Raw genomic sequence first — 27,955 nt, forward strand, 5'->3', positions numbered from 1 at the left:
CTCTCAGATTGAGAAGCAGAAAGTAAGAGTTTAAAACAGACCTAGGAAGGCCATTGCAGGGCTTTTTCTCTAGTTTTGCTTCCTTTATGAGTAAGAAAGGGATAGTTTGTAGGATCAGATTCAGCTGTGGAGCCTTGAACACCTGAAGAAGATCTCAGTGGGCTGAAGGTGTGGCTGTTTCCCTTGCAGTCAGCCAGCCCAGAGCTCCAGTTCAGGGGGGGCTGCAGGTGCCAAAAACTGGCCCTGGTGCCTTCTGTATGCAGGACAACACCCCAAGGTAGCATCACTGCTTTTTCCTCTGCATCTTAGGAACTTCTGCTGGCCCCATGTTCACTGGGAGGAGGCTACCCTGTTGTCCCTCACCTCCCCCTGAAAATATCTCTGAATTACATCAAGAGCTGTAGATCATCTTGAATTTCCAGCATTGCTGTTGCTGTTTCTGCCATCAGCCCTGAGTTATTTTCCTGATAGCTGCAGGGGAATACAATCCCACTGTCTGAAGGGCCTGAATGAGACTCTGAGTCCTGTACCTGCCCCTGTGGACATTGCTGAAGAAAAAACTTAGGTGACTAATTCTGACGTGTGCAGAATATCCACAGTATTTAGGCAGTTCATCTTGAAGAAAGATTTTAAGTAATATTTTAGATTTCTTTTTTTGTTTTCTTGTGAGTGTTGTTGTCTGAATATTTTCTTGAAATGTCTCTGAAAAAATTATGTTCACTACAACTTCTTTATAGTATATGCTTTTTATATAATGTAGTTTGAATAGTTTGTCTTAGTTGACACCTGACAGTTTTAATTGATTCCTTCCTGAAAAACATCAACTTTCAGTTTTCTGACAGTTCTTGAAATCAAGGAAAAAACATAGAGGGAATTCATGTTAGTTGCTATAATGATAAATTGGTCATCTGGCTTGACCAGTTATAGATCATAAAAATGCAATCTTTACTATGAAGGAAGAATTATGTCTGTGGCAGTCTGTGAGAAAAGGAAGAAGATGGAGATGATTGAAGTCTAGGATTTAGCTGGGCTTGCAGAGAAGGCACCTCATTAAGAAATTCTGACAGCCTCCCTCCTGGCACGTGAAGTTGCACTGTTGTGACACTACAGAAGTTAATGAGGAGGTTTGTTCTAATTATAGTGGAGCAAGAAATTGGAGATTGGAGATGGAGCTCTCTGAAGCGTTGCAACTAAATTGTAAAGCAGACTTCAGTGAAACAAGGGTGTTGTTCACATTAGTCCTGATCTCCCAGTCAGACCAGCTTACCCAGACCTCCTCCTCCCCACACTGGGCTGCAGGACCATTCCCAGATCACTTGAAACAGTGCTGTGTTTAAAGCAGAGCAGTTTGCCCCCTCCTCAGTGCTGATACATGGCTTAGGTGGCCTTCTACTGGCAGTACTAGCCTTTTGGCCAAGAAGCTTTTCCTGCTAGGAAGGCTCACTTTTAGGAATTAACCTTTAAATACCATGCTACCGACAGTAACTATAATTTCTTTAACTACTTGTAGTATTGATGTCTGGTTTGTATTAACTGTTTAATGCAAGCAGGCCAGACATGAAAACAGAGGAGTTTAGTACCTCTGGAATGGTCTGTCTTAGGCAAAAGGAACAACAGTCCTGGTTTTGGCTGGGACTGTGCATGAGCTCAGCCATGCACCCAAAAGAGCCAGAAGTGCATCAGCAGCCCCTTAAAATCTGCATCAGATGTTTTGCTGGATCAGTATCTCACAGATTGCTGAATGCCTTTTAGGCAGCGGAGTGTTGGTTGCACAGAGAGAAGTGATTTGGGTGGCAGTATGGGAGGGCAGCTCTCATTAAGCTGTGGGCTTTGAGAAGCTCCTCGATAGCGCTTCTGCAGCAACTGCCAGTGCTAATTTTGTAAGTGTTCCAGCTCTTTTTAAGATCATCCGAGTGGTGCAGCACAGATTAAATGTGCAGCTCCAATGTGTTGTTATGAGATGCCTTTTAAAATTCTATCGACAGCCTCTGGTGTAGGAACTTCACCATCTGCTGCAGTCTGAAAGCATAAGAGGGAAAAATCTATAGCTGGTGCAAATCCAGGCAAGCCATGCTGAGGAGGAGTTTGTCCCATAGCTGCTATATAGCAGACTAGACAAATGTTTTAGTAAAGGTGTCAGTCTCTGGGGTGCAACATCCTTTTCCAGTTTGGGAAATGCTTTGGGGCATCATACAGAATTATTTCTGTGCGTGGCTGCCAGCACAGTGTATCAGGTGGTGTTTCTTCACAGGGGATAACCGCTTTGCAGCTTTGAGACAGCAGATTCTGTGTGAGTACATCTTGGTGGTGGATAAAAGCCTCATCAGGCAAGCATCTTGCAGGAAGAAATAGGAGATATTTAAACTCAAGGATATTACTGAAAACGCTGGCTTTTTGTTTTTCCCTGCATGTGGCCAGGTTGAGTTTACTGCATCCCTGTAGGTTCCACAGTAGAAGTGGAACATGAAGAGGGATTTGGAAGAGCACGAAGGCCTTTTGAGGAAGTCTGCTGTCATGGGAGAGCGAAGTGAGTGTGAAGGGGTCAGGAGGTTAAACCCCCAAACAGGAGAAGAATAAGAAAAGATGCTACAGTGCTGAAGATGAGGGCAGGACAGTTTCCAAGGAAAAGAGATGGAGAGAGGTTCAGTAGACAGAGTGAAATAGTTAAAATTATAAGAAAGAAGAATGGATTTCAAAACTGTTTTCTTCATTGATTGCACAGATGTTGGTCAGAGCAGCATGTGCAGGATGATGTGACACTGAAGATGGGGCTGATGGTAATGACAAAATTTGGAGAAGAGAACGGGGCAGGGAAGGGTAATGTAGGTTATCAGCAGCTAAGACAAGGAAGCAACTAAACCATTCCTACTGCAAACCTCTGCTTTTCTGATTTTTTCCATGTATGTTTAATCTGTCCTTCTAGATTCCAATCTCTTCTGTACAGGGGGATAAAAAAAGGCAAGAGAGATTTTGCTGAAGTATTTGCAATGTGGAAGTACTGTCTGAGTGAATATCTGCTTGTTATTTCTTCTCACTAACGTGTTTCCTTGCACATTGTTTTTACCAGACATGATTTGCCTGTATTAGGAATTATCAGTCTCAATTAACTGTGATGGATTTGCACAACCTGACTTGTGCACAATGTGGAGTCGCTCAAAACTCCACTTTTCAGCACATGACAGTTGAGATGTCTTTCTTAATCAGTGACATTAGTGGTAGGTGTTATTTATTTCTGTTATCAGGTCTTTGAGAACAGCCCCAAGGACCCATCAAAGCCCAGCATATAAAGGGTGCAGCCTCCTCCTGTAGGCTCTGGTCCCTGCCTGTGACCATGGGTAGCAGGCTCTGGTCCTCTTCCCCCAGGTCCTGGTTCTCTTGCTGAAACTCAGTGCTGAAATTGAGAGCCCTGTGGGAAGGAGAAACTGCTCTGTCCAGTAATGCACAATAAACAGGTGGGTCAGCTGTGTATGGCATGGCACAGGTTCTACAATTCCTGCCCAATTTTGTAACTGCCAGACACTTTCCATCCCTGCTTCTCTGCTAATAAGCAAAGGCAATGATCTCAAAACTGTTCCATGAAATTCTTCTCCATTGTTGGTGCTGAGCTCCTGCAAACCAGCCATGTGTTGCTACCTAGCATTAATAGGATGCTGTCAAGTGGTGATGAAGTAAGGAGTGCTGTGACTGTTTCACACTGTCAGACAGCAAGGTATCGAGTCAGCAGCGAGCCTTTGCTGGGAGCAGCACTTTGATTGCAGCCATCTCCTGCTTCCAACTGTAAATATTAATAGTATAAGATAGACCTTTATTGACTACATAATATTTGCCTTAGCATGCTAAGTGACACTGTCATGTTACTTTGCTAATTATATTCCTTGATAAAAACTTTCAGTGTGTTTTTATCCCACTGGCTGTTTTTTGGGTTTTGTTTTTGCTTTTTTTTTCTAGTAGAAAGCTGATTTGAGATAACAAAAATCATTTATCTTCAGGAGAGACTTTGGAAGAGGTGCAAGTAGGTAAAGTGTAAACAAAAAAACATCTAAAAACTGCTATATTAATAATTATTCAGACTTGACTTAGACCTTTCATTTGTTAGCAGAGTTACTTTTATCTCTTTTTTTTAAGTGTGCTTTTGTCTTGTTGATAGAATTATATGAGTGTGTGCCTACCTCTGAATCCCACCACTGTCCTCAGGGATTCTTGGATCAAGTACTGCATACCTAATATGGGATCTGTCATTGCATCAATGTATTAATAGCATTGTATCAGTATTGCTGGCATTCAACAGGTTTGCATCTGAATGTGAACTGGATGAAGCCAACTCTGATAATTGCTTTTTGGGTATTTGCTGAAGATGTAAATGTTTTAGAAAGTCACTTTCTGTGTAATAGCCAGCACAGCACATGAGAGAAAGGTCTCAGAAAATGCAGTAGAAATTTGTTTTAACTTTCTATTCCATGCTTTTACCTTACTGCCACCTAAAGATAACTAACAGAAAATACATTGTACTAAAGATTAGAGAGTTTTACTCTGATATGCTGGGAAGGAATGGCAACCCTATCAATGTCTTTCTTTTAAGAAGAATTCCTACACTTTCATATTTTCTTGAAGATCATACTTCTTGGAAATGGGAAAGAAATCTGCTGACTCAGTTCACTGAATTTATCTCTGGTCCTCCAAGGCAAGGTGTACTGACTCTGAAGCCAGCTCACCCTGTTTCTGGCCAGGTCTGTGTAACTCAGATCTTCCCAATACAGGCTGAAAGTAACGTTTTCTACAGTGCATGGGGCCAGGTCACCTCTGTCTGCAGGGGTAAGGTACAACCCCTCTTTGATTCCACCTGTCTCAGATGTGTCTGCCTGCTGTGGAATGGGCAGCCTGAGCGGTTCCTCCTCATCAGCGCCATCCTTGGTGCCTTGTTTCTTTTTCAGTATTTTCAGTTTGGAGAATAACTGCCTTTAAAGCAACCTTTGGTCAGAGAGGGGAACTGAGGCATGAAATAGAAACACAATTAGCCCAGGACCAGTTAGACAGCCCACGGTGGAAATGGTGAATGAATTTAATCTCCCCTCTGCCCAAACTCTGCTGGTCAGTCACACCAGGGCAGCACAGCCCTGGCCTGCTCGAGCACTGCCCTGACAGTGGCACTGGTGAGCTCTGGCTCAGGCTGTGCCCTCCAGGCTCTGCCTGGCTGGGTGTTTGCTCAGTTGCTGGAAGCCCTGAGCAAGAGAACTTGGGCCTGACAGGTGATCTTTCATGGAGCTGTTGCCATTAGGCATTTTTACTGTATGACCTATTTTTTGGAGTGAAGTATGGCATTCTCTGTTGTTTAAACTGCAATATTGCATTTACACTGGTAATAAATCCCTCATATGTGCCTACTACAGGTTTACAGTCAGCATTTGGACTAAACTCATACTTCCACATCAACTGACCTGTTGTTATTTATTGGCTGAGCACCAGGACAGATGATCTCTCCCAGGATGGCCTGGCAGGACTCCTCTCAGGCAAATGCCCTTGAGTGCAGTCCCCACTCCTCTGTTCCTGAGGGTCAACTCCCTGCCCCGTGGGACCATTACAGATTCAAGCCTGTTTGGTTTTATATATTTGCAGACATTGGAAGGATCTGGCTCCACCAGCCTCACTAGTGGTACCTGCCTCAAGCCAGTGATGACCCATTTTGTTAAAGCACCTGCCTGTGGTCATGTTGCAGTGTTCAAGATTGTTCCACTCTGAGGTCTCACAGACCTGAATCTTTGCTTGCTGGCTATCTGTATTTTCCATACCCATAAATAGACAATTTAATTCAACTAAAAATGTGGTCAGTGATTTCCAAAATGCATTTTTGTATGGCTCTGAGTAACGCTTCTGATTGAGACTTGCATCCTTCCTTAAAATATTCCCAAACTCAGATGCATTAGCAAGGTAATCAGAAAATCAGGCAAGTTATATATTTATTGTGGCAGAAGTTTCATACATTAGTGTTTTCTCCTGGAAGAATACTTCTGCTTCCTCCTTCATCAGTAGTTTTTGGAGAGGATAGAAAGAAATTATCAGAAGCAAGGAATCATTGACTCAAAATTTTCTGGAATTGAAAAAAGTTGTTTCAGGTCTCTGGGTTCAGGCCAGTTGCAGTCTGAGCAGCCTGAGTGCTCCTCCAAGGCAGAGTGGGTAGCTGATACTGATTGGAAATTTAGCTTTCCTGCCTACTCCATCTAGAGAACTTCACTGGTTTGGAGATTACTCCTTAGCAGCAGGTTCTACCAATAATGCTTTAGTAGATTTAAAGTGTTTAAAGCATCCCGGGGTAGATTCTCTCTCTGTCCAGTTCCTAGTGAAGGACAAGATAATAACACTTGGGCACTTACAGAGGTGTCCCAAGCATTCATTTGAAATAATGAAGTCATTTTTCCTGTGTTCAGATGCAGCCCAGGTGTTCAGCGCTGTCCCCATCTGTTTGACTTTTACAAATACATTTGACTTATGATTTTCCTTATTTGTGGAATTGCATTTCCCTCAGTATCACTTTGTGCCTCCAGGACCTCCTTCAGAACCACCCTTTTTCATGGTTTCCAGAAATGGCAACACTGGCAGCACTGAGGGGTTTTTGGGACTCATCATTCCCCAGACAGATCCACAGCTACCACTGGGGTTCCACTGACAGTATCACCTGCTGAAAGGACAGGCGAACATTTGGGTGGGATAATGACTTCCAAACCTGTAGAAAGTGACAGAAGACTCTACCTTTACTACTGGCATTAGGTCTGCCTTGAAGGATATGTTGCATTTCATATGTACAGAAACCAAGCATTTTCTTTCAGCCTGAACGAGGTTTGTGTTTGATTAAAGGGAACAATAAAATAAGAAAGGACCAAGTGCAGTTTTCCAAGAGACACAGCAGTGTCCTTCACTGGTTAGTGAAGTGGTTAGCAATATTCTGGTTAGTTCACAAAATGGTAGCATTAGGGATAAAAAAAGGCAACAGTGAAATCCCTGTATAAAATCTGTGCCTATGCTGACATTCCACTGAGGGATTAGAGTGAGCCTAGATAAAACTAGACACATGCATTAGCATTGGTGAATACAGAGTGAAATTAGCCTTGCAGAAGAGGTGCTGTTGCCAAGGCCCTCCTGGAGCTTAGTCTCTAGTTTGTCACTGATTTTAATTGGGAGCAGGTTTGGGCTTTCCTTTGGAGTTTATTTTGGCTTGGGTTGGGGGGTTTTTTTGGGTATTTAGTTTTTTGTGCATGTGTACTTTTGTTTTATGTCGTTGGGGTTTTTTTTTTTTTGGTTGGTTGTGGTTTTTGGTTGTGGTATTTTTTTTGTTGGTGGTGGTATTCCAGGATTACCATCTCCCAGGTGTCAGCCAGGCTGTGCTCACTGTATGCATCCTGTTCCAGCATAACTGATTCAAAGTCAACAGGAGAAAAGGTCTTGTCATAGGCTGAGCAGGGAAGCAACTGCACCTTTAATTCACCCACCAATGATTACTGCTTGGAGAAGAGGGAACAGAGGGTCCTGTCCCTTTGGGGATTAGAAGAGGACAGCTTGTGATGTTACCAGTGCTTCCCCAGACAGAAAGGGAAGTATTTCCATTTATTTGTGTAATGGATAAATTAGACCCTAAAGTATTAATGTGATTGAGAATTCCCAGAATCCCTACCCTATCATTTCACAGGGACCACCAACAACCAAAGCTGTCTCCACTGGTGCAAAATCTGTTCACTCTAAATAATTAAAAAGATTTGTAAAGCTGCTGATTTCCTTGTCCTTTGAATTACAGCAGTATCACATTTTTTACTTCAGTGCCGGTTTTTTTTGAAAATTTGTTCTACCAAATATGATTTGAATAAATTTAAGGACTGCAGTGTTTGCTGCACATTTAGATTGGTAGAATATTCAGCTATTTGTGTAACAAGATTTGCCTCTCATTTAAATGGTTCTCTGTATCAAAATAGATAAATGTTCTTGATCATTTGAAACCAAATTTTTTTCAGATTCTCAGAACAGGAATTATTTTTATTCCTTTTCAGTGGAGTAATATTCCATAAGCCTAGTTAAGTGTGTAATTTTTTCAGATGTTATTAGAGATGGAGTTTCATATCAAGAACTGAAAAATAGAAAAGAACATTAGGTCATGAAACTTATAAGAAAAAAACAAAAGACATAAAATTTAGTATCTGAACAATGCAGGCACAGACTGCAAGAATGTGTTATAAAGTGAGCAATGACTGAAGTAAATACCCATGTGATGTGGACGTGGGTCCACAGGGAAAACATCAGAAGGTGAGAATAGGGAAGACAATGCCATTGCAACAGAAAGGATGGTGTACAGACAAAATGTGTTAGTCTGAATACTAAAGTGTTATGTGAACACCGTGCTGGAGCTGATTCCTGTACTGCAGAGTGTTATGCTGTCATATGTCATTGGGCTCCCTTTTCTGCCTATATTTACCATGCACATTAAATATTCAACTGCTTCTCACTGATGCGTGCAGTAATCCTGGCCCCGTGAAGAGCTTTCTTGTCTTTCCCAGTTAGGACATATTAGATAACCTTATTGTCTTTGCATCCTAATGTTTTTGTACCTTATGTTGTGACACACATTAAATGTGTTTCATCCGATATCCTTTTAGAAGTTTCAGTCAAATCCTGTGATCTGAATGCAGACTAATACAAAACAGCAACGGGTATTAAGGAGTCATTTTGCTCTGAAAAACAACTGCAAAAATGGCATTGTGACATTTCCAAGGACTTCCAGAGTAGGGCTGCTCATTTTGTAAATCTAAAGATGTTTCTTCTTACCCCACATTTGACCTGGCACTGGAATAAAGCTGAGCCCTCTCTGGCTCCTACCATCAATGATAATGATTCTGCCATGGTGGGTGATCTGCAGCCACACAAATGACGTGAAAACAAATAAACTCCAGCTTTTTCCCAGCCCAGTTATGCTGACTCTGCCAGGCTAATAAAAGTAAAAATTCATTTCAGTCTTTGAAATAATCTTATTTCAATAGACTATCATCACACTGTAAAAGTTTACCTGTGCTGTACAGTTGTCCTGATGAGGGTTTTCTCAAACCTATTAAGGTACTACAGAGAGTAAATCAGAAGTCCCAGGAAATGCCCTTTATGCTTCTGGCAGCAGCCTTGCAGGATGTAAGTTACACAGCCCAGAGTGTTTATTTCCCTCCCACAGGTCTTGGGAGCCTCAGGGAAGCTGACAGGTGAGAGCTGGCTTCTGCTCATTGATAGCTCTGCTGACCCAGGGCTTGCTCCCTGCTTGGGCAGGAGCCCCAGCAAGCAGAGGGCATCAGTTTTGAGCAGGGATTCAGTCCTCTCTCCACTGGTCCCCAAGCACTGCTGGGCTCAGTATGATGTCAGAACATGCTGGTGAGTAGTTTTAAACCCCTCTGATTTCCTGAGGTTGTACCATTAGAGGCATCTCACCTGCAGTGGAAACAGGACAGGGCCCTTCAGAGAATGGTGTCATTTTTAAAATGTTACACTGTCCATACCAGTCTTTTCCAAGAGGCTGCAGGAGCTCTGGAGAGGACAGAAGTCACAGCAGGTTCAAAGGTGCTCCTCGCTGAGACACAGCCTGCTGCTCCCCAGGAGCTCAGCCTGACCGTGCTGACAACCACTGTCTTAGTGTTGTCAACATTGGGCATTCAATCTTAGGATAAGACTAAAAATTATCTTATTGCCTTAAAATACATTTTAATAAGAATTTAATTTTTTTTCTTTTTTAATTTTTGTTCCTCTATTACTCTCAAGGTCTTCTCCTGGGAAGTCTAGCATATTATCTGCTTATATGGAGCTGAAATATGTGTATAGGAGCAGAAATACCAGATATCTAGGGCAGAATTTTTCAATTTGAAGGTGCTTCCAATCTAGCTACCCTAATTTTCCAATTTTCCTATTTTTTCCAATATTTCTAAAGTATGAAGTGTCCTAACCATCTGCAGTAGGAAAGAGCATAAGTTCAGGACAAGAACAAATCAGTACCAATGGCAAAGAGAACAAAGTACTTTCAGAGTTTTGCAATCTCAAGACAGAAACTGATGGGAGTATTGGCTTAGAATTGGTGCAGGGTGGAAACTTAACCTGCATGGGCTGTGATTGCCATTAGATCACTCTATAGGCCTTGAAACCAAAATACTGTTGATATTTCTGTGTACAAGGTAGAGGTGTACAAGAGCAAGACATGCAGGTAAAGCCACAGTGAGACTGGGGGAAAACAGTCTGGTTGTTACATTCCTGATGTCCATGTCTTTTAGTCAAATGATAATTATCCTTTAATAGCCTCATAAGTATGAATATGTAAATAGCTATGGAATGCATTATTCATGAATCACCAGGCATTAATTATTGTAATTAAGTATCATTTGCTACGTTCATATTACTAACCCTTCCAGTTAATGAATGCATTAGCTAATCACTGTAGAGCAGATTCAATCAAAATTCCCTGTGTCTGTGCTATGGAAGCCTGAGAGAGTTTTATTGAATTTTGATTCAATATTGAACATATCCAACATGCTTATCAGTGTATTTTTAATGATATTAAGTGTGAATCATAACCTCCAGTGCATGATGCTTGTCCTCGTGCCCAGGAGGATGGAATGGTACCAGCTGGAAGAGAACGTGGAAGCAGCAGTGGTGCAGCACACGGCAGCAGCTCTGTGAACCAAGCACAGCTTCAATTCTGGGACATGAAACCCACCTCCACTTTCAAGTTTCATGGATATTCACAGGTACAATAGGAGAGGGGGTGTGTTTTGAGAGGGAGTGCTGTCCCAAAGGTGCTGCTGCTGACAATGTTCAAAGAACAATTCCAAAGCTCAGCTGGAGCTGTTTGCCAGCACCAGCAGGGCACAGCCCTGGCAGGATGTGCTCCCAGTCTAATGGGGCTCAGGCACTCCTGAAACACAAAGTAAAATGAACAACCCAACCCTGGATTTAGTCTTTACTCCCTGGAGATCCATTTCAACTAATAGTAATCTCAGTACCAGAGAAAGATGATTTGCTGCAGCTTTTATTTCATTGCCTTTTTAGGGTTATAGTTCTCAGAACCAGCCTTGTGGGTTTTGAAGTAGAAATTTTCAATAATTTATTGCAAACAAGAGTTTAATTATTTTTAGGGAGAATCACTAACTCAAGATATAAATATGTACGTTCAAGTGCTGAAAGTTAATATAAAGACGTAAAATGCCCCCTTGGCTGAACTTTTGGCTGTCAGGGCAGAAAAAATATTTGCAAAGAAAGAAAGAAATCTTATTTCATCACTGTTAGTTTAGAGCAGATTTTTTCCTATTTTTAGGTTCACCAATGTACTGTAGTCATGTGTAGTGAGTAAATGATTATTGTATCTGGTTTCCTCAGTAATCTGGGAGTAAGAAAATCTAAATAAGCATATATAAAGGATATTTTCAAATTCAGAAACACATGGGCTCTTTGTAGTTAAAATTGTCATAAGATATGGCTGAAGAGAGTGCTCAGTCAGAGCCTGGATTTTTAAGGGCCAGAAGTAAGAACAATGGTCAGTAAAGACAATCTGCCATGCCCTCAGTGAAACACCCCTTGAGTATTTTCCAAGCACAGTGAAGAATATGCTTTAATTCATCCCACAGCTGATGCAAATCCCTTTGCTCTCCCTTCCAGTGTCTCCATCACTGCTGTCTTCCCCCTCTTTTCAGAAATCTTAATTCTGCCTCAAGCCCAAACACTGTTACTTCTCATTACCCAGCTTTATGAGTGACAGTCCCTGGCATCAGAAAACCAGTTTGAGTCTCAGTATCATAGAGGGATTCATTACAGATATTACCAACATGGAGCATCACAAGCCATATCTCCAAAAATCATGAGCTTGCTTTTTGGCTTTCTTCCATTTGCATGTCTTGTATACCCCCTCTAATTCTGAGTATATTGAGAGGATGTTTTCCCAACTTCTCAATGCCCAAATTAGTAGGAGTGTGTTTTGATATTTCTTTTTTTTTATAAATACTGATTTTCCATGAAAGCATGAACTCAGCAGGGAGTTTGTGTTCTTAATTAAAAAAAAAAAATCAACTATCAAAAGATTTTAAGTACAATTACAACACTGGAGATGTATGAAGAACATGTGGAGAACTCCTGGAAAACTCCAGGATGAAGCAACCTTGGTTGGTGTGTGGTGTTCCTGTGAAGTGTTCAGAAAACATGGCACACTGAAAGCAAATGAACAGAGCCATCAGCAGGAAATGAGGAGCAGACATAAAGAGACAAAGGCAGAAGGTTTATTTGGTGTATAAAGGTAGGAAATTTATGTACACGTGCACAATGCAGTTGAGGATACAGAAGTACAAAGAGGAAGAGAGCAGCATTTCTGAGGCCAGGGATGTTTCATGATGACAAGGCATTAGAGGAAGGAAAGAATTCAATTACAGGTGAGTGTTTTCAGTAAAAGAAAGAGAGAACTGATGCCCTGCTACTTGAGTTTAGAATAATAATTTGCATATTGCTGTAAATTAATATAAACCTGTGTTTAATATTGCATAACCACTCATATCAAGTGTCTAGTGTTGAATAGAAAGAGTATTGAAATCTCTGTACAAATGGATTCTTATTGTTTTCACATTTTGAACATAGGTCTAATGTCAGACATACTGTTATTACATTTATTGCTTTCTACCTTTCTTCAACATTAAGACCATGATAAAATTTTTGCTTAATGTAATGTGTCCTGTAGTGCATATTCTATAAAGTACATAATGGTTCAATTTAGTTATGTGGAGACTGAACTAAACCCAGTGAGAAAATAAAACCAAACCAAACTTCATTATTTTCTTAATTATAGCTATTAAAAAAATTATTTGAACAGCTTTGATTAGTAGCAGCACTTTTTTCATTTGAAGTTTTAAAATTTCTTTGTCTTTAGTTAGCATTCTGAAATAGGACAGTTTTTATTTCAAGTTATTTCTGATTATTTTTCATTTCAATAATACTGAACTGAGAAATGGTTTTAGCTACGATTGAATGAAAGCTACAGTTTGGAATGAAATTCCCAACATAAGATGCTATTATTTTAAATTTCTCCACATGAAAGCAATTTTCCAAAACTGTATTTTCATTGGAATAAAAAAATCCAATTGCAGTCTGATTGTGTTTTTCTCTCTTTGTCTGTGTTCTAGAATTGCCAGTATTACATGTGATTGCCAGTAAGAAAACTAAACCTATATCTGATAGTATATATAGTTTTCTTTCTGACACTGCTACATTAATTTCATCTCCCATGCATTCCCATCTATATATATATAAAATACAAAATTATTTAAGATTATATTTAATAAGAGTTTAACAAAAACCATTTCTTGAATCTTTTTCAGGTATGACAAAGTCAGCAAAGATATTATCCTTGTGTACAATTCTCATAGGTAAACGCACTGTGCTTAATTTTCATACTAAGGCAGATGCTAGAACAGGAATATGTGACAGGGATGAATCATAATTCTTTTTTTCCACAAATGTGTATAAGTTTGTTTGTTTTTTTTACTCCCCCCTAAAATAGGAGTAGGGTTTTTAACAGCACAAACGTTGCTGCATTTGTGCACTGAGTGGTACCCAAAAAAATAACAGATCTTGGGGCATTTACGAAAGGTGGAAAATAAAAAATAGTCTTGATCCACTGTCTGATTCATATCCTGCTGTGGCAAAACAGAAACCTTAAAATCCCACTTAGACACATTTCAGAGTGTCCTGATGTCACTGGAGATTTAAAGGGGGGATTTGCTTTTCCTGGATGTACCAGGTCCAACCTGCAGCGAGTTAGGGAGGACAAGGTCAGATCTGAAGTGGGGGGAACTGATACCAATGTTTTCAAGGACTTCTCCAAAAGATCAATTGTTCCCTCTAGAATCAGAAAACTCCCAGTCTGGTGTTAGTCTTTAAAACGCTGCTACCTGCCATATAGCTGAGTAATAAAACACCACCCTATACATGCTTATTCTTTCAAATCCTCTTGCAAGGAGACTATTCAAATGACTAAAAGGGATAGAGAATCTATGCAAATATAATAATAAATGTCCAAATAAATTACTTCACCATTCATAAATGGGTTTTTTGTCTTAAAGAATAGTTAAAAACAAACAAAAAAAAAACCTCACTTTTTACAAATGTTTAGTATTTAACAATGTATTTCAGTTGTGTCTGCACTCTCAAAGGAAACTACAAAGATATTTTGCTATATTTTTGTTAAATATCCTGGTGCTCATAATTTTCAGGTCCATTTTTTTCATTCTTTTAAGAATCCATGGACAACCAACCCAATTACTTTGATTGCTTCTTAAGAAGGAAAAATCCCATCTTTTTTTTTTTTGTCTGATGACACTGATCTACTAATAAGTAAAACAGATTTACTTAAAGTTGTAGAAATCTTTAAACAAACAACAAATCTGTGATTTCAAGTCTGAGATACTTACTGGGCCTCTCTTGAAAGGGGAAATGTTGGTAAAGATTAAGATGGTTATATTTTATCTCAGTAGAGTACATTGGATGTGTAGAGGCTACTGGAGCAGAGGATCAGGATTGGTGATATCAGTGCAGGATTGACACTAATTCAAATGGATGTGGGAACCTCCTCAGCATGTTGTTAAATGCTAATCCAAACCATTACCTAATTATCCAAAAATATCCCTCATGATTTCACAGGTGTGAGGCCTAACTGCCAAAGAACAGCAATAAACATGGTGTGTGATGTAAAATAGTGACCACCTGGATGATTTAACTTAAGATTAGAATTACTGACGGCAGCAAGTCTGCCACTCATTGCAGTAGGGTTTGAATGCCACCCTCAGTAAATGTGACAGTTGTGCTGCCTGTTAGTTGTCTCACTGTCACCCACTGGCAGTGCCCATGTGGTGAAATGTGCTGGTGAAGGTGGGGTGAACTCTAACAAATCTGCTGGCATTTGTTCTAAAACTGAATTGATTAACTAAACCAGATCTGAAGCGTTTCATAGAAAAACCATTCAAAGAAATATAAAACAAGTTTTAAAACTCTGATATTTGTGTTGCTTTGCTAAGCTGGTTAGTCAAGGCATCTTCTGCTGCAGTAAAACACAAAAGTTTAAAGACTGCTCAATAGTCTTCCTGATCACCCCACTCGACTGCTGGTTCATCATCCATTCGCAGAATGAGATAGGAGAGAAGCTGAAAGAGATTCTGCCACAAGAGCAAAGAGACAAAAAAGGAGAGGTCGCTTACATCGATCTCACAGCGGTCGCCGGCAAAGTTCACGTCGCACAGGCAGTGGAACTTGTTGAGGAGGTTCTGGCAGAGGCCCCCGTTCAGACATGGGTCAGAGCTGCACTCATCAATGTCCTTCTCACACCTGCAGGAAAGACTGCAAGCAGTCAGCCTCAGGAACCAGGCATCCCCTGCCTCCAACAGGCACGTGTTTAATTCAGCACCTCAGGGGCAAGAAGATGCGCTGGGGTGCACTTCCACACCTGTTTATGGTTTTTTAACTGGCTGATGAGCCCCACTCAAACCTTGAACTTCCTGTATGATTTCCAAACACAGTTAAGCAGGTAATTTCATCCCTGGTTGTTTCATCACCTCATAGTTAATGGTGCTTAGCAAGGTGCAATGCAAGTTCTTGTGTGATCTCAGAGCCAGCTCTGGTGCAAGTCCTGCTGACAGCTTGCCTGTCCTTTTCATTGTTCCAGGGAGCTGAGGGCACAGTTCCCTTCTCAGTAATCTGGATATAAGTCAAACAAATGGGTGGTTTTGCCAGCTGAGTGGTACTGGAAATATTCACCTGCTTTTTGGTTTGGTTTTTTTTTTTACCTTTTAATTTCTTCCCTCAATTTGGAATGCCAATAGATCCCAGCCCAATTTCCTATCCAGTCACTCTGAGATGGGCCCCAAAAAAGGTAAGAATGGTGCATGACAGGTTTCATAAGCCTTAATATGTATCATTAAATGGCTTTGAGCTAATTCTGGTGATACAGGAAATTTGAGTTATAATTTCTCAAGGCAGCCAATGGAAGCATAATGAGGGATGTGTAAGACTGTTTGAAAACTACTAATTTGATGATTTTCTGCTCTGAAAAATTTCCCTTTTAATTCCCTGCTCCCTTTTATCAAATAATGTTAACAGTTAATCCTATTTTTTCCAGGTAAAAATGCAGGTTTATACTTGGAGAAGAATGTGAGAAATTCTCTCTGAATTATAACGAATTGCTTTGTTCAATCATATTCATAACCAAGCAACAAAATTTTAATCTTACCTCAGAGAAGAGCATTTTTTATTAAACAATTTTACTCTATTAATCTAAATATTCTTTCACTAGCTTCCTTAAATGGTAAATTATATTCATATACTTCAAAGAGCTAAGTTATTTGTCCAGTGTATAAAAATTGTGTAGCTACTGTGAAATTACCTATGCACATTTTTTAAAAAGCCAACAACTTTTCAAATCTTCCAGGGAATTGGGTAATCCAACTGAGTTTCAGGAACTCTTTAAAACCTGACTCCCCTTACATAATTTTGAAAGTTCCAGCCAGAACTAAATGACAAATTTGTTTTTGAGAGAGAGCTCTATCTTCTTTTATGGAGATTAATCTTTACACATTTCCCTTTCCACCTGCTCTTAAGTCCATTGGGATTTTTTTTATGTGATCCCAAGTTAATTGATTGGCATAGAATTTCTCTATACTGTGTATGAGTGGCTTTCTGAGGGCTGAAATACTATCTTAAAAGAAAATGCCTGCTTTATCAGTCTAATACATAAATATACAAAGGGGTTTGGTTTTAATATTCTTATTAACAGATATATTTGAATTTGTTCTGAAAAAAAGTTGAACAAAAAAGGGATTAAATGTTCTCATTTGATCTAGTGAGACCCCCAAGCATGGGAGCACTGCTGGTTTATGGTTTGGCCTGGAGGAGCAGAGGCCAAATGGTCCATTTGAGAGGCTGCAGAAGAGAGCCTGGCTGCCACAGGCAGCTCCCCGCAGCTCGCCGGGCACAGGCTCCAGACGAGAACCTTGGGAACTGTAAAAGAGAGATTACTGCCAGCCTCTGGGATGGATGGAAGGAAGGCTCATTCCCAAAGCTGCAGTTAGCAGGTAGGCTGGCAGGGAGAGAGAAGGAAAAAAGTGCTTTTCTGCTGCCTCGAAGCTGCAAGAAATACACGCAGTGCAGAAGTGGCTATGAATATGCTTTTACTGCTTAAAATTTTATTTTATTGTATCCTTTTCCCCTTGTTGAATATTGTGAGGTGGTACACAGGTGACCTGGCTGTTAACAGTGCAACTCAAGTGTGTCTGCCAACTACACTGTGCGTTGAGTGGGTGGAAATCTTCATTTCATGTCTTTTATAGCCTACTGTACTCTTTCCACAAAATCAGTGGGCTCATAAGTTTTTGAGAGAATGAAAACCTTTTGTTGGAAACTTCTCTGTGTTACAGCTTGGTCCTGTTGAACTTTTGGATATTATACTCTGATGTGATGCTAGTTCCATCAGGAGTAAATACATTTTTTTCCTGTCTCTCTATCCAAAATGTCCTTACCTGTTCAGGCTATGACTGGGACAATGCCTTCCTAGGTTTCTGCAGCACCTGATACCTGCCCTGAGGCTCTCAGCCCTCCCTGCTCCAGAGCTCTTTGAAGGCCAGTATTAAGTGTGATTTGTGCTACAAGATACAAATGTCACTGTGAGGAAGGTCCCTCTGTTCCAGGCTAAACAATAACATGCACAAAGTATTCCTTAATCTCTTCTAAAAGTAATCATTCTGTTCTCACCCTTCAGCATTCAGCAAGAAAGTGTGGTATACCATGCCACCAGGTATGCCACCTCTTACCATCCCTGTGATAGAATAGATTGTATATTCACAGCACAGACATGTGAAAATGAAACAGCTTTGTGTATTTATGTGCCAGAGCATGTAGCTGGTATATGTATATAAGCAGGATATGTGTGTTTGTGTCCCCACCTATGGAAGGCAACATTCTAAATTGTCATATGAAAATTTGGCACAGAAGCAAAAAAAAGGGACAGAGAAGCAAGCCTGCAGCACTGTTTAAGAAATAATATCTTGGGCTGAATTACTAGTGCTGCATTGGACTAAACCTTGCTGTGTTCATTTGTGATTTTTGTCTAAAATCACAATACTGCAGACCCTCAGAGTCACTCTAGCAAGGAACTGCTGCACCTAAACAGCTGCTTTGTCTGTATTTCTGCCAGAGGGCTGGCTGTTACCCCCTGCACTCTTGGAAGAGCTTTTGGAAGAGGTGCTCCCCAAGGACGGGCAGGACAAAGCCTCTCACCGTTCTCCCACAAAGCCCGGCAGGCACGTGCAGCTCAGCTCCCCGCCAAGGTCGGTGCAGTTGCCGTAGTTGAAACATGTGAGGTTCCTCTCTTCGTTCCCACACACTGTGTAAGGCAATCTTCGATACCTGGGGAAACAAGAAGGCAGCAGCAGTTATTTGCAGTCTCCTAGTTTCTGGATGCCTCGTGCTCTCTCAGCTGAAGCAGGGGAGCAGGATATTGCCCAAAGGAATGACAGCTGGAACTCAGATTTAAGATTCCCAGAACATGTTTTGCCTAACTTTTTTAATTTGATGCATTTAATTTTTCTTTTTCAAATATTTACTGGCAAATTTATGATTCATTTATCATTTAAAAAAATGGAAATCACTCTACTTACATTACTAATGTGGTTTTGTGTGATACCTGGACAGCTTATTATAAGAGTTCAAAAGATAAAAAATATTGGGCCACCATAAGGCATCTTCAAATCTGAGGATGTTCTCACTACTCAGAAAAAGTCAACAAAACCTGTAAATTTTAGTAATTATATCCTAAAAGACTGTAGTTGGGTATCATGAAGATGATTGTCCGTCTGCATCCTTTGGGATGCAGCAGACTGGATTTGTTGGAGTCCTCTGAAGGAAGGAGAAGGATTTTGCCTTCTTGGAGAGGAATTGGATATGCTTAGAGGGCGGAATTTTATGGGTGTGCAGAGAAGGGCAATTAAAGGGAAAAGTCTGCAGCCTTTCTAGGGGAGAGTCTGGGAGGAATAGGAAACAGCGTATGAGCACTGTCAGAAGCAATGGCAAAAGTGGGTTGTGTGGTGTTTGCAGCCATCGGGACTAAGAGTACGCTGGGAGGAAAAGACCAGCCCAGAAAAGATGCTGTGGGTGGAGAAAAAAACAACTTATTTTCTATTGTTATTTTCTCTTACCAACTCTGAATTCCTCTATTTATAGCTCTAGAGTCCTATTACTCTAATAAAATATTGTTTTAGAGATTTAAAAGCCTTAAGATTTTTTTTTTTTCTGAAAAGAAGATGTAGCACATGTATTTTCAGGATCTGGAAGACTTGTAATCTTGTCATCAGAGAGCTCACAGGCCCAATGTCGACAGCAGATCAGGGCAACAGAGCTGTGCCTTGTTCCTTCAGTCCTTGTCTCATCAGTCTCTGCCTGAGCTGGCAGCTCTCCACATCTAATTGATCTGTACAACTTTCTGTACTCTTCATACATCGAGTCTGCAGCCATGATTAATATAGAGACAGATACAAAACATCTGTGCTTAAAACAAAGACATCAGTGATATAAAAAGCCCTTCGGAAGAGACTTGACAAAATCATACAGATCAGCCTTGTTTACAGTACCTGCAAAACCTGCCTGTGAAGTTAGCAGCACACAGACAGGAGTATCCATTAATCCCATCAACACAGGTGGCCCCATTCACACACTGGTGGCCATGGCAGTCGTCTATGTCCTCCTCACAGTTCTCCCCGGTGTAACCAGGCTCACAGCTGCACTCATAGGAGGCAATCCCATCTGTGCAGTTCCCATGGATGCAGGGGTTTGAAGAGCACTCATCAATGTTGACTTCACAGTAGGTTCCAGTCCATCCATCAGGACATACACAGCGGTAGGAAGTGTAAAAGTCTTCACATATCCCCCCATGCATACAGGGGTCAGAGCTGCAGAAATCTACCTCCAAACAGCCAGTAAGAGCAGGGTTTGCAGATATTTTGAGAAATTGCTCCTCTTGAGGTTTTTTAGTAGGGATGTCAGCATTTTCGAAGTACGAGAGATAAATACCACTGATTTCTATGGTGCTCATGCACCCTCGCAGGCCATCCAGGCTGTCAAAAGCCTTGTCAGCCACATAGATGTCTGTCTCTTCTCTTAGAAAGTTGAGGCTTCCTGCAGCAGCTGTGCTGGTTGCCGTGTCTCTCTTGCTGTCGATATCCATGTACCATCTGGAGGACTGGGACCGGGGCTCCACCATAGAGACCATCACTCGGTGCCATTTGCCATCGCTCACAGGCACTGAACTCGCCAGGGTCAGCCTGTAGAAACTGTTGCCACTTTGTAATTGAAACAAGAGTTTGGAGTTGTGGATACTGATGATGACAAACTCAGGCTCCCTCTCTGCATACAGCAGGATCACATCAGTGTCCCTGGTTCGAAAGCCAAAGACGATATTGGTGAGGTCTCTGCTGATTTTCCCGTTGCTTCTGTAAAATATCGCGCTGCTCCGGCCACTGAACACTGCGTTAGCAAGACCTGTGAAAAGACAGCAATCGAGAAACCAGGCCAGTTTTATACCAATACATGTGGAAAGATGTCTCTCCAGTGCACATGCTATATAATTGCTTTGGGTTTGCTGGAAAACAGTCAAATTCCACCAGTGTTTTGGTTATCCTGGTCTGCCCCTCATGGCAATTACAGGGCAGCACCAGCATCAGCTATAATCACACCCAAAGTGTACTGCTTTGCATCATCCCAGGGTATCACTCTAACATACAATTCTACATTACTGTTATCTCTCTGTTTCAAAAAGGGCATACATTTGTCACTGTATGATTGTTTCCTAATTACAGGCAGCCTAGTCATTCCCCATGGCTGGGTGAATATTTCATCCCAATTCCTTTTTTCTTGGGTGAGTCTTAAGATGTTTTATGAAGTATTTAATTGGATCCCAATTTTATCTCACCAATGCAAAAGGATGAATTTAATGGAAGTCAGTTGATGGAAAGCTCCTTCAAAATCCCTGTGAGCAGAGTTGTGCCTGTCACATTCAAAGCCAGCTTCTCCTGGTGTGCAGGCACGGCCACAGCCCCGTGCAGGTGGGACTGGGAGGGCAGCAGAACTCAGCTCGCACTGCTGTGAGTGAAAATTGATGGGCAACGTTGTGGCAGCTTTATGGACATCTTCACAAAGGTATTTGACACCTTTCATTAGCATGGTTTCTACTAAAATGCACTTGCTCATTGGGTTGTAAATGTAAATGTTCTGAAATTCCTGAGGATTTTAGACAGGGAGGAGGGACAGGAAGGAATGTCTTCTGTCTGTACTTCATTTAAAAATGGCTTTGAAAGATCTGAGATAAGATGGGTTTCTGAACTATCTCTGGACTTAGTAAAGTTTGAGGAAAAGAATCTGGAGTCCTAGTAGGAATATCCTGACTTCATATCCTGATGCCAAGGCAGTAGAGGTACAACTGCATTTCCTGGTGCATCAAATCTGGTGCCTTTCTCATGGAAAAATTTCCTCAGAGGAAATCATGCTAAAAGGAAAGTCAGAATTTTTCAAGATTATTCCTGATTTTTTGAAATATCTCACAAAAGCACTGAAGTTGTTTTGTTTTTTTGTTTTTTTTTTAGCAGAAGACACAAGGCAGAGAACTCACTGTCCAGGAGAGCTATTATTTTGTTATCCTGTGTTGAACAAGAAGTTGTTTATCCTGTAGCTAAGAATACAACTAGTTAATACTTTGTTTCAAGGAAATGCTGCTGAAAATGTCTATTGCTGCTGCTCTCCAAAGATGATTGGAACAACTGAAATGTACCTACATTCAAATCCTTGGTGCACCAGCTTGCATTGTGCTTCATGAGGACAGGGCCCAAGCTCACACCACTTAACTTCCTCACATGCCTTCCCCACTGTGTTAGGGGGGCACGTGCAAGTGAAGTCATCCCAGATTGAATAGCACACACCACCATTGTGGCAAGGGCTGGACTATGGGGAAAGAGAAGAGAGAACCTCAGTATGAATCAAGGCTGTTGGAAACCCAACTCTAGGCATGGGGGACTATGAGGCAAAAAGAAGTTTTCTTTCTATTTCAGATGGAAAATTATAAAGACCAGTATTGTGACAGTACAGCATGTTCAATAATTAGTGAAAAACAGTATTCCAATCTCAAAATATATTGCAAATATATTTTGCTTCTGATACTCATCATATGGAGCATAGCTTAACAAAACCTGCTCTTTCTAGCATTTTGCATGTTTTTCTAATCTGTCATTATAATCAAATAATGTGTGGGAATGTACTAAAAACATGGAAGAACGTTCCCCATTATAAGCATGTGAAAATGCTCTGAAAAATGTCATTCTTACCTTGCAGAGGTTGTCACCAGTACAGCCTTGGGTAACGTTGATCAGTGTTCGGTTGATAAGAGAATTTGGTGGATTGGTGATGGGGAAGAATTCCAGCGGCTGGTTATTCACTCTTACATCTTGGATACAGCCTTTGAAATACCTGCCATTTCTGTCAGTTTCTTTGCTATCTGGTAGGCCTCCAATGTAAAGAATATCATTACTTTGGATGGTTAGTGCTGGAGTAGAAATAAAGCCTAGGTAGTGAGAGGACTGGAATAACTCCATCTTATTTGGTTCTATTTTTAAGGTTATTAAGTAAAAGTTTCCATCGTTCACTGAGTGTTTCCCTAATAACTTCATGGAATTTAGAGCTAGCATGGTCAGTTTCCCACCTTCCAAATAGACTCTTATGTAGAGGTAAGTGCTATTCCTCAGAGCCAGTAACAAGCCAGAAGGTTTGCGTGTTCGGACAAACATTGATATGATGAAGTTCTCATTCTGAGTGGAACCAACAGGAAAAGCAGCATAGCCTGAGGAGTCCTCAGATCCAAACCGGCCTGGAATGTACTCTTGAGTTTAGAGATATGGGAAAAGGCAAAAATAAAAACAAAAAAAGAAGAGAAGGGAGAAAAATAAAATAGTTAGGGCTAAATTACAAAGGAGCCAATGCAATGATTAAATAACTAGTTCTGGTGATATTTATGTATGGTAGTAAGATATGCTTGTATTTATGGATGGACAAAGACTTGGTCCAACTGTAAACAGCTTCTGTTTCAAAATTCCTGTTGGCTTCCATGGCTGTAGCATTAAGCCCCAGTGCAAGACCAGATGTTAAATAATTGGGCACATTTTTCCTCTCTATCATGCCCTGTGTAATGCTGTGTTTTCAAGTAGTAAAACAAGGACAAATTTATACAGTTTTCTGCATTGATCCTCGGAAAGATCATTTTGAAAAGAACCTACCTGCTTTGATCCTCTTGCTTTGGAAGTTAATGCAGTTCTGAGATTTTGTGATATCTTTTGCACAGATTCCAATCACAGAAAGCTGCTGGGCAAAGCCCTCTTGTGTGAATAGATCACCTGTGTGGCGCTGCATGGGCTCCCCAGTTCCCTGACAGACTTTTTGTTGCTGGGACTCAACATATGCTCACCTACATCAATTTGTATCCAGCCATGAATCCTGCTCAGTCCCTGAGTGCCCACAGAGCCACGGGAGAAACATGATCCAGGACCAAGTAAGTTTTCTTTTCTTTGTGCTTATCAATTAAAATGATTAAACCAAAACCATCTGTCTGTCCTTCACCCCTTATTTTCAGTAATGATTTTCAGTCTTTTAAGGATACAAAATATGTAGCCAAAACTATTATTTTATTCTGATTAATAATTTCTTTAAAGAACAACTAAGTGTTTCTATTTTTACAATAAGTTTTGTGATCTTGTCCTCAATATTACAGACTTCCTGCCTAAACAGTTTCGGGAGCTATTTTTCATATATCAAATTCCTATCAAAAATAAACCTAGTGTTTTTTAAATGCTCACACATCTGAAGATTCAGTCGTCTGTTGTGCAGTAAAACTCCTGGAGGAGGATGTCATGGGCCAACTTTCTGCCTGCAAAACTACTTTTTTTTTATGACTGCATTAAAAAAATGATGAAAATAAGGGACTGACTATGAAGCCCCAACAGACCCTTAATAACCACTGCACTGCTATGGGGTATGGTCATATTATTTAGCAATAGGAATAAATCCCATGCTTATTCCTAAACAGACAATTTCTTAATTTAATTTGAAATAGTTTATTTCTATGAATAAGAATGCCTATATATCTACATCTACTTGTTAAACAGACTTAATTCCTCAAAACAACAATTTCAACAAAAAATCATTTCTACATACAAGAGTTTTAAGTTGTATCTTCTCTTAAGGTTGTACTGGAGACTGAGACACTTTTTTCATGAGGGTAAAAAGAAAAATTCTGCTGAACTGAGGGTTCCACAACTGCAGTATTAGAAAGAAGCCTTGATCTCCAGAAAGGGATTTCATGTTTACAATTACCTTGTCACATTTCTCTCTATTTATAAACATACACATATATCGTCAGCCTGATCTGTTTGATGAGATGACTAGCATCACCTTGGTCAATATTAACCTCTTGGGTCACAACATCTGGATGTTGATCAAAATGAGTCAACATCTGTTTGTTATTTTGTATATGTAGAGAAAATATTGCGTCTTGTCAATTAAATACTTGGCAGCAGCTTTTCTTCAGAAAGACACCAGTATTTCTTATGTCATCCTTTACCACAAGCCTCCACCACTCTGCCTCTTTAGAAACCTGCCACAGTCTTTTACATGTGACATATATCTACAGCCTATGTACCAAATGGCACAGTGCCATGATTAGCAAGGAATATTGTGGTCAGCAGGAATGAAAAAAAGCATGCTTTCTAATCATTCTCAACAGTTCTAATGCCAGTATAAGCTGCTCCTGGCCCTGAATGGTTTTAATTTTGCTTCATATAAGAAGGCAAACTTATTTCCCAGATGTTGTCCTATATTCAAAAGTTGCCTTCCAAATCTTTGGATAAATTACAGCTACACTTCAAAGAAGTCTGTTACAATTACCTCCCAGACTTTGTCATTTTGCAATAAAACCAAAAGGAAAAACTATTGAAAGGTATTGATAAGTATTAGGTAGAGCATGCAAAATGAACTTGTATTCAAACATTTGAAATGTATTTGAAGGCCCAGCTTTCTGCAGCAATACATTCAATAACCCCTGAGGCCAGTTGTTCAGCTGATGTGAATCAATGTAGCTTCACTGGCAGCACTGTGGCCATGCCAGTTTATACAAGTTTAAGATCTGTCCATTCCAATCTGACCATGGCTTTGCTTTTGTGTTTAATTTTTTCAGTACACATGCCAAATACATCTACATAAATATACTTATGTGTGTACACGTGTATGTACGTCTGTATTTCTTGCTCCCTAAACATTGCTCTGCTGACTGTGTGTGGATGAGGGAGGCAGAGGCAAGGCCACGGCATGAAGACTTAGTCCTGTGCAATTTTCTTAAACAAAACTGCTTGTTTGAAATCCCTTAAACTCTGCTTGGGGAAGGATTACACAGCTCAGCTCAAATCATTCCAGAGGGTTGCTCTAGGAGATCACACAGCAGATGCAGAAGGGAGCTGGACAGGAACCTCCTGTTGTCCTTCCACTTTGCCCCATCCTGCACTGCAAAGATCATTTGTAGCAGGGAAAGTGCTACAGGCATCTGCAGCTTTTGTGTTCCTGCTCCCCACTGCCATGGGAGCTGTTTGCTGAGATGAGCTTTTCTGCTCACCCAGACAGGGCTATGTTTCCCTCTGGTCCCCATGCAGCTCTCTGAGAACAGCAGCCTGCACTGGGGATTGTCCAGCCCCACTTTGGGACCAGCTGAGGGATGAATGGACTCTGTTTCCAGCTGCTTTCAGCCCTGCCTGCTCCTTGGGCTAATCAGATTAAGCTAAGAGTATAATCTCATTCATTTCTTTTAAATTGGAATCTGTCTTTTTTTAACTTGCAGTATTTTTGCTTGCCTTTCATTGCCTTAAATGAATCTCTTTATAAAACCTAGAGAGCTTGAAGATAAAGTTTTCAAAGAATGCTTTGAAAATAAGTCTTAAACTCCAGGTAACTTGCTTGCTTGCTAAATTTTACTCAGCATCCAGAGTACTACAGTTTTTTCAGAGTTTATGGAGTGTCAAGGGCACTGAGAAGAGTTTAAAACAAGAGGAGTGGAATCCACCAGTTTAGCCTGACTTTTTTTTCTTTTTTCTTTATTTTTTTTTGGTCAGGCTGATAAGCAGCCTTCTTGGAAAGTAACTAGAAAATAACAAAGGTGTGCCACTACTAACTTTTTGCACTGGCTTACCACTTGACATTAAGCCCCAGAGATCCTAAGGGCCACACAGCACATCAAGCTCAGAGAGCAGTGTTTGTCCCTTACCTGCTGCACAGTCTGGCCCCGTGTAGGGCCGGTAGCAGTCGCAGTGGTAGCTCAGCCACAGGTTGATGCAGCGTCCCCTGTTCTGGCACGGGTGGGGGTCACACCAGTCCTTTTTAGCACATCCTGTCCTGACATTTAAAGATGACCCAGATGATACATTCTCTGGAGTAATAACATTCAAGTCTATCTCAACATCCTGAAGACAGCCTACAAATGAAGGTGCAGAATGTGTATTAAAGGTGTTCTGTAGAGGGTTGCTGTTCCCCACTGGTAAGCCGCCCAAAAACGTGCTCTGAAACGCAAACATCACCGGCTCGTTATCTATCTTAGCAGATGTTTTATTGAGACAGGATTCTACACAAGAGCTGTCAAGCAAATTAAGAATAACAGCTCTTGCCAAGGTTACCTCCACTGAATGCCATTCTCCATCACTGACATTATGTGGGATATGCAAAAGAGCCTGTGGCTGATTATTGACTTGCACGGATAAGTGTAAGTAGCCATTCAGTAATTCCAACTTTGCAAAGGTGTTTTTCTCCCCTCGGTGAAACAGAAAAGCTGTGGGTTGCACAGTTTGAAACCTCAGGTTTATATTATAGAAAAAATCCTTTTTATGGGTCTGGGGATTCTTCAACAAAAGGAAACTGTTTCCTTGAAAAGAAAATGTGGTTATGGTTTCACAGTGTATTCCAGTATACCCAGGTGGACATATGCAGCTGAATCCATGTTGGCCATTTTTTAAATGTGGGATACATATTCCATTGTTTTGGCATTGATGATCAGTACAGCCATGCAGAACTTCTGTACAGTTCCAGCCACCATAAAAAATTCCTTCTTTGTCTGCAGGTGGGCAATGGCAAGTGTAATTTCCAGGAAAATTCTCACAGATCCCACCATTTTGGCAAGGGTTCGTGTAACATTCGTTGACGTCTTCATCACAGTGAGTACCTGAAGAATAAACAAAGAATTAGGCATTCCGGTTTGAATAACTGCAGCCCAAAATAACACTTTTAATAATGAGTTTTATTAAATTATCTTTTATTAGAGGGGAATGCCTTGATAAATAGATGATGGACAAGTAAAAAAATATACTTTAAATATAAAAAGGCTATTCAGTTGTCATGGTTTCCTTGTGCAAAGTATTATGTAAACACCTGACTGATAACCACATTTTGGAGAAAAGAACCAAACAAATGCACAGTTTTGATATGGATAATGTGATGAAATTAAGATAAACATCATCAGATGGGATCAAGAAATTGTTTCCCACATATCCTATGGTAGAAATTTAGAATGCTTTGTAAAGAACTGAATTATCACATACAAAAACTCCAAGAGCTGTTGCTTAATTCCTATTTATAATATAGTATGGAGGTCAGCTGGAGGATGATCTGCTGGTCATTCCTCCTTTTACATGTTCATTCAAACAGTGTCAGAACTACAGACAAATTATTCCTGGTCCCATTTGAAACATCTTGGAGCAACACTCTTCAAGTGACAGTCACAGATGATACTGACATGGTGGGTCAGGCTGACAAGTGGGTGAACATGCCTGCAAAATGTATGTACTACAAAACAGGG

At 40.6% G+C, this 27,955-nt stretch overlaps 1 protein-coding gene across 2 annotated transcripts in view; it reads right to left on the minus strand.

Moving 5' to 3' along the window:
* Positions 1-27,955, minus strand: part of CRB1 (crumbs cell polarity complex component 1) — a 93,053-nt gene that overhangs the window by 6,683 nt on the left and 58,415 nt on the right. For both annotated transcript variants that reach the window (XM_030279379.4, XM_072932637.1), the window contains exons 6-11: positions 26,375-27,322; positions 22,401-22,951; positions 21,855-22,020; positions 19,659-20,565; positions 18,310-18,438; positions 15,240-15,366 (exon numbers count right to left, since the gene is read on the minus strand). In XM_030279379.4, coding sequence (XP_030135239.4) covers positions 15,240-15,366; positions 18,310-18,438; positions 19,659-20,565; positions 21,855-22,020; positions 22,401-22,951; positions 26,375-27,322 — 2,828 coding nt within the window. The remainder of the gene's footprint in view (positions 1-15,239; positions 15,367-18,309; positions 18,439-19,658; positions 20,566-21,854; positions 22,021-22,400; positions 22,952-26,374; positions 27,323-27,955) is intronic.

This window comes from Taeniopygia guttata, chromosome 8 (genome assembly GCF_048771995.1).
Source record: "Taeniopygia guttata chromosome 8, bTaeGut7.mat, whole genome shotgun sequence".
In the NCBI taxonomy this organism is placed as follows: domain Eukaryota; kingdom Metazoa; phylum Chordata; class Aves; order Passeriformes; family Estrildidae; genus Taeniopygia; species Taeniopygia guttata.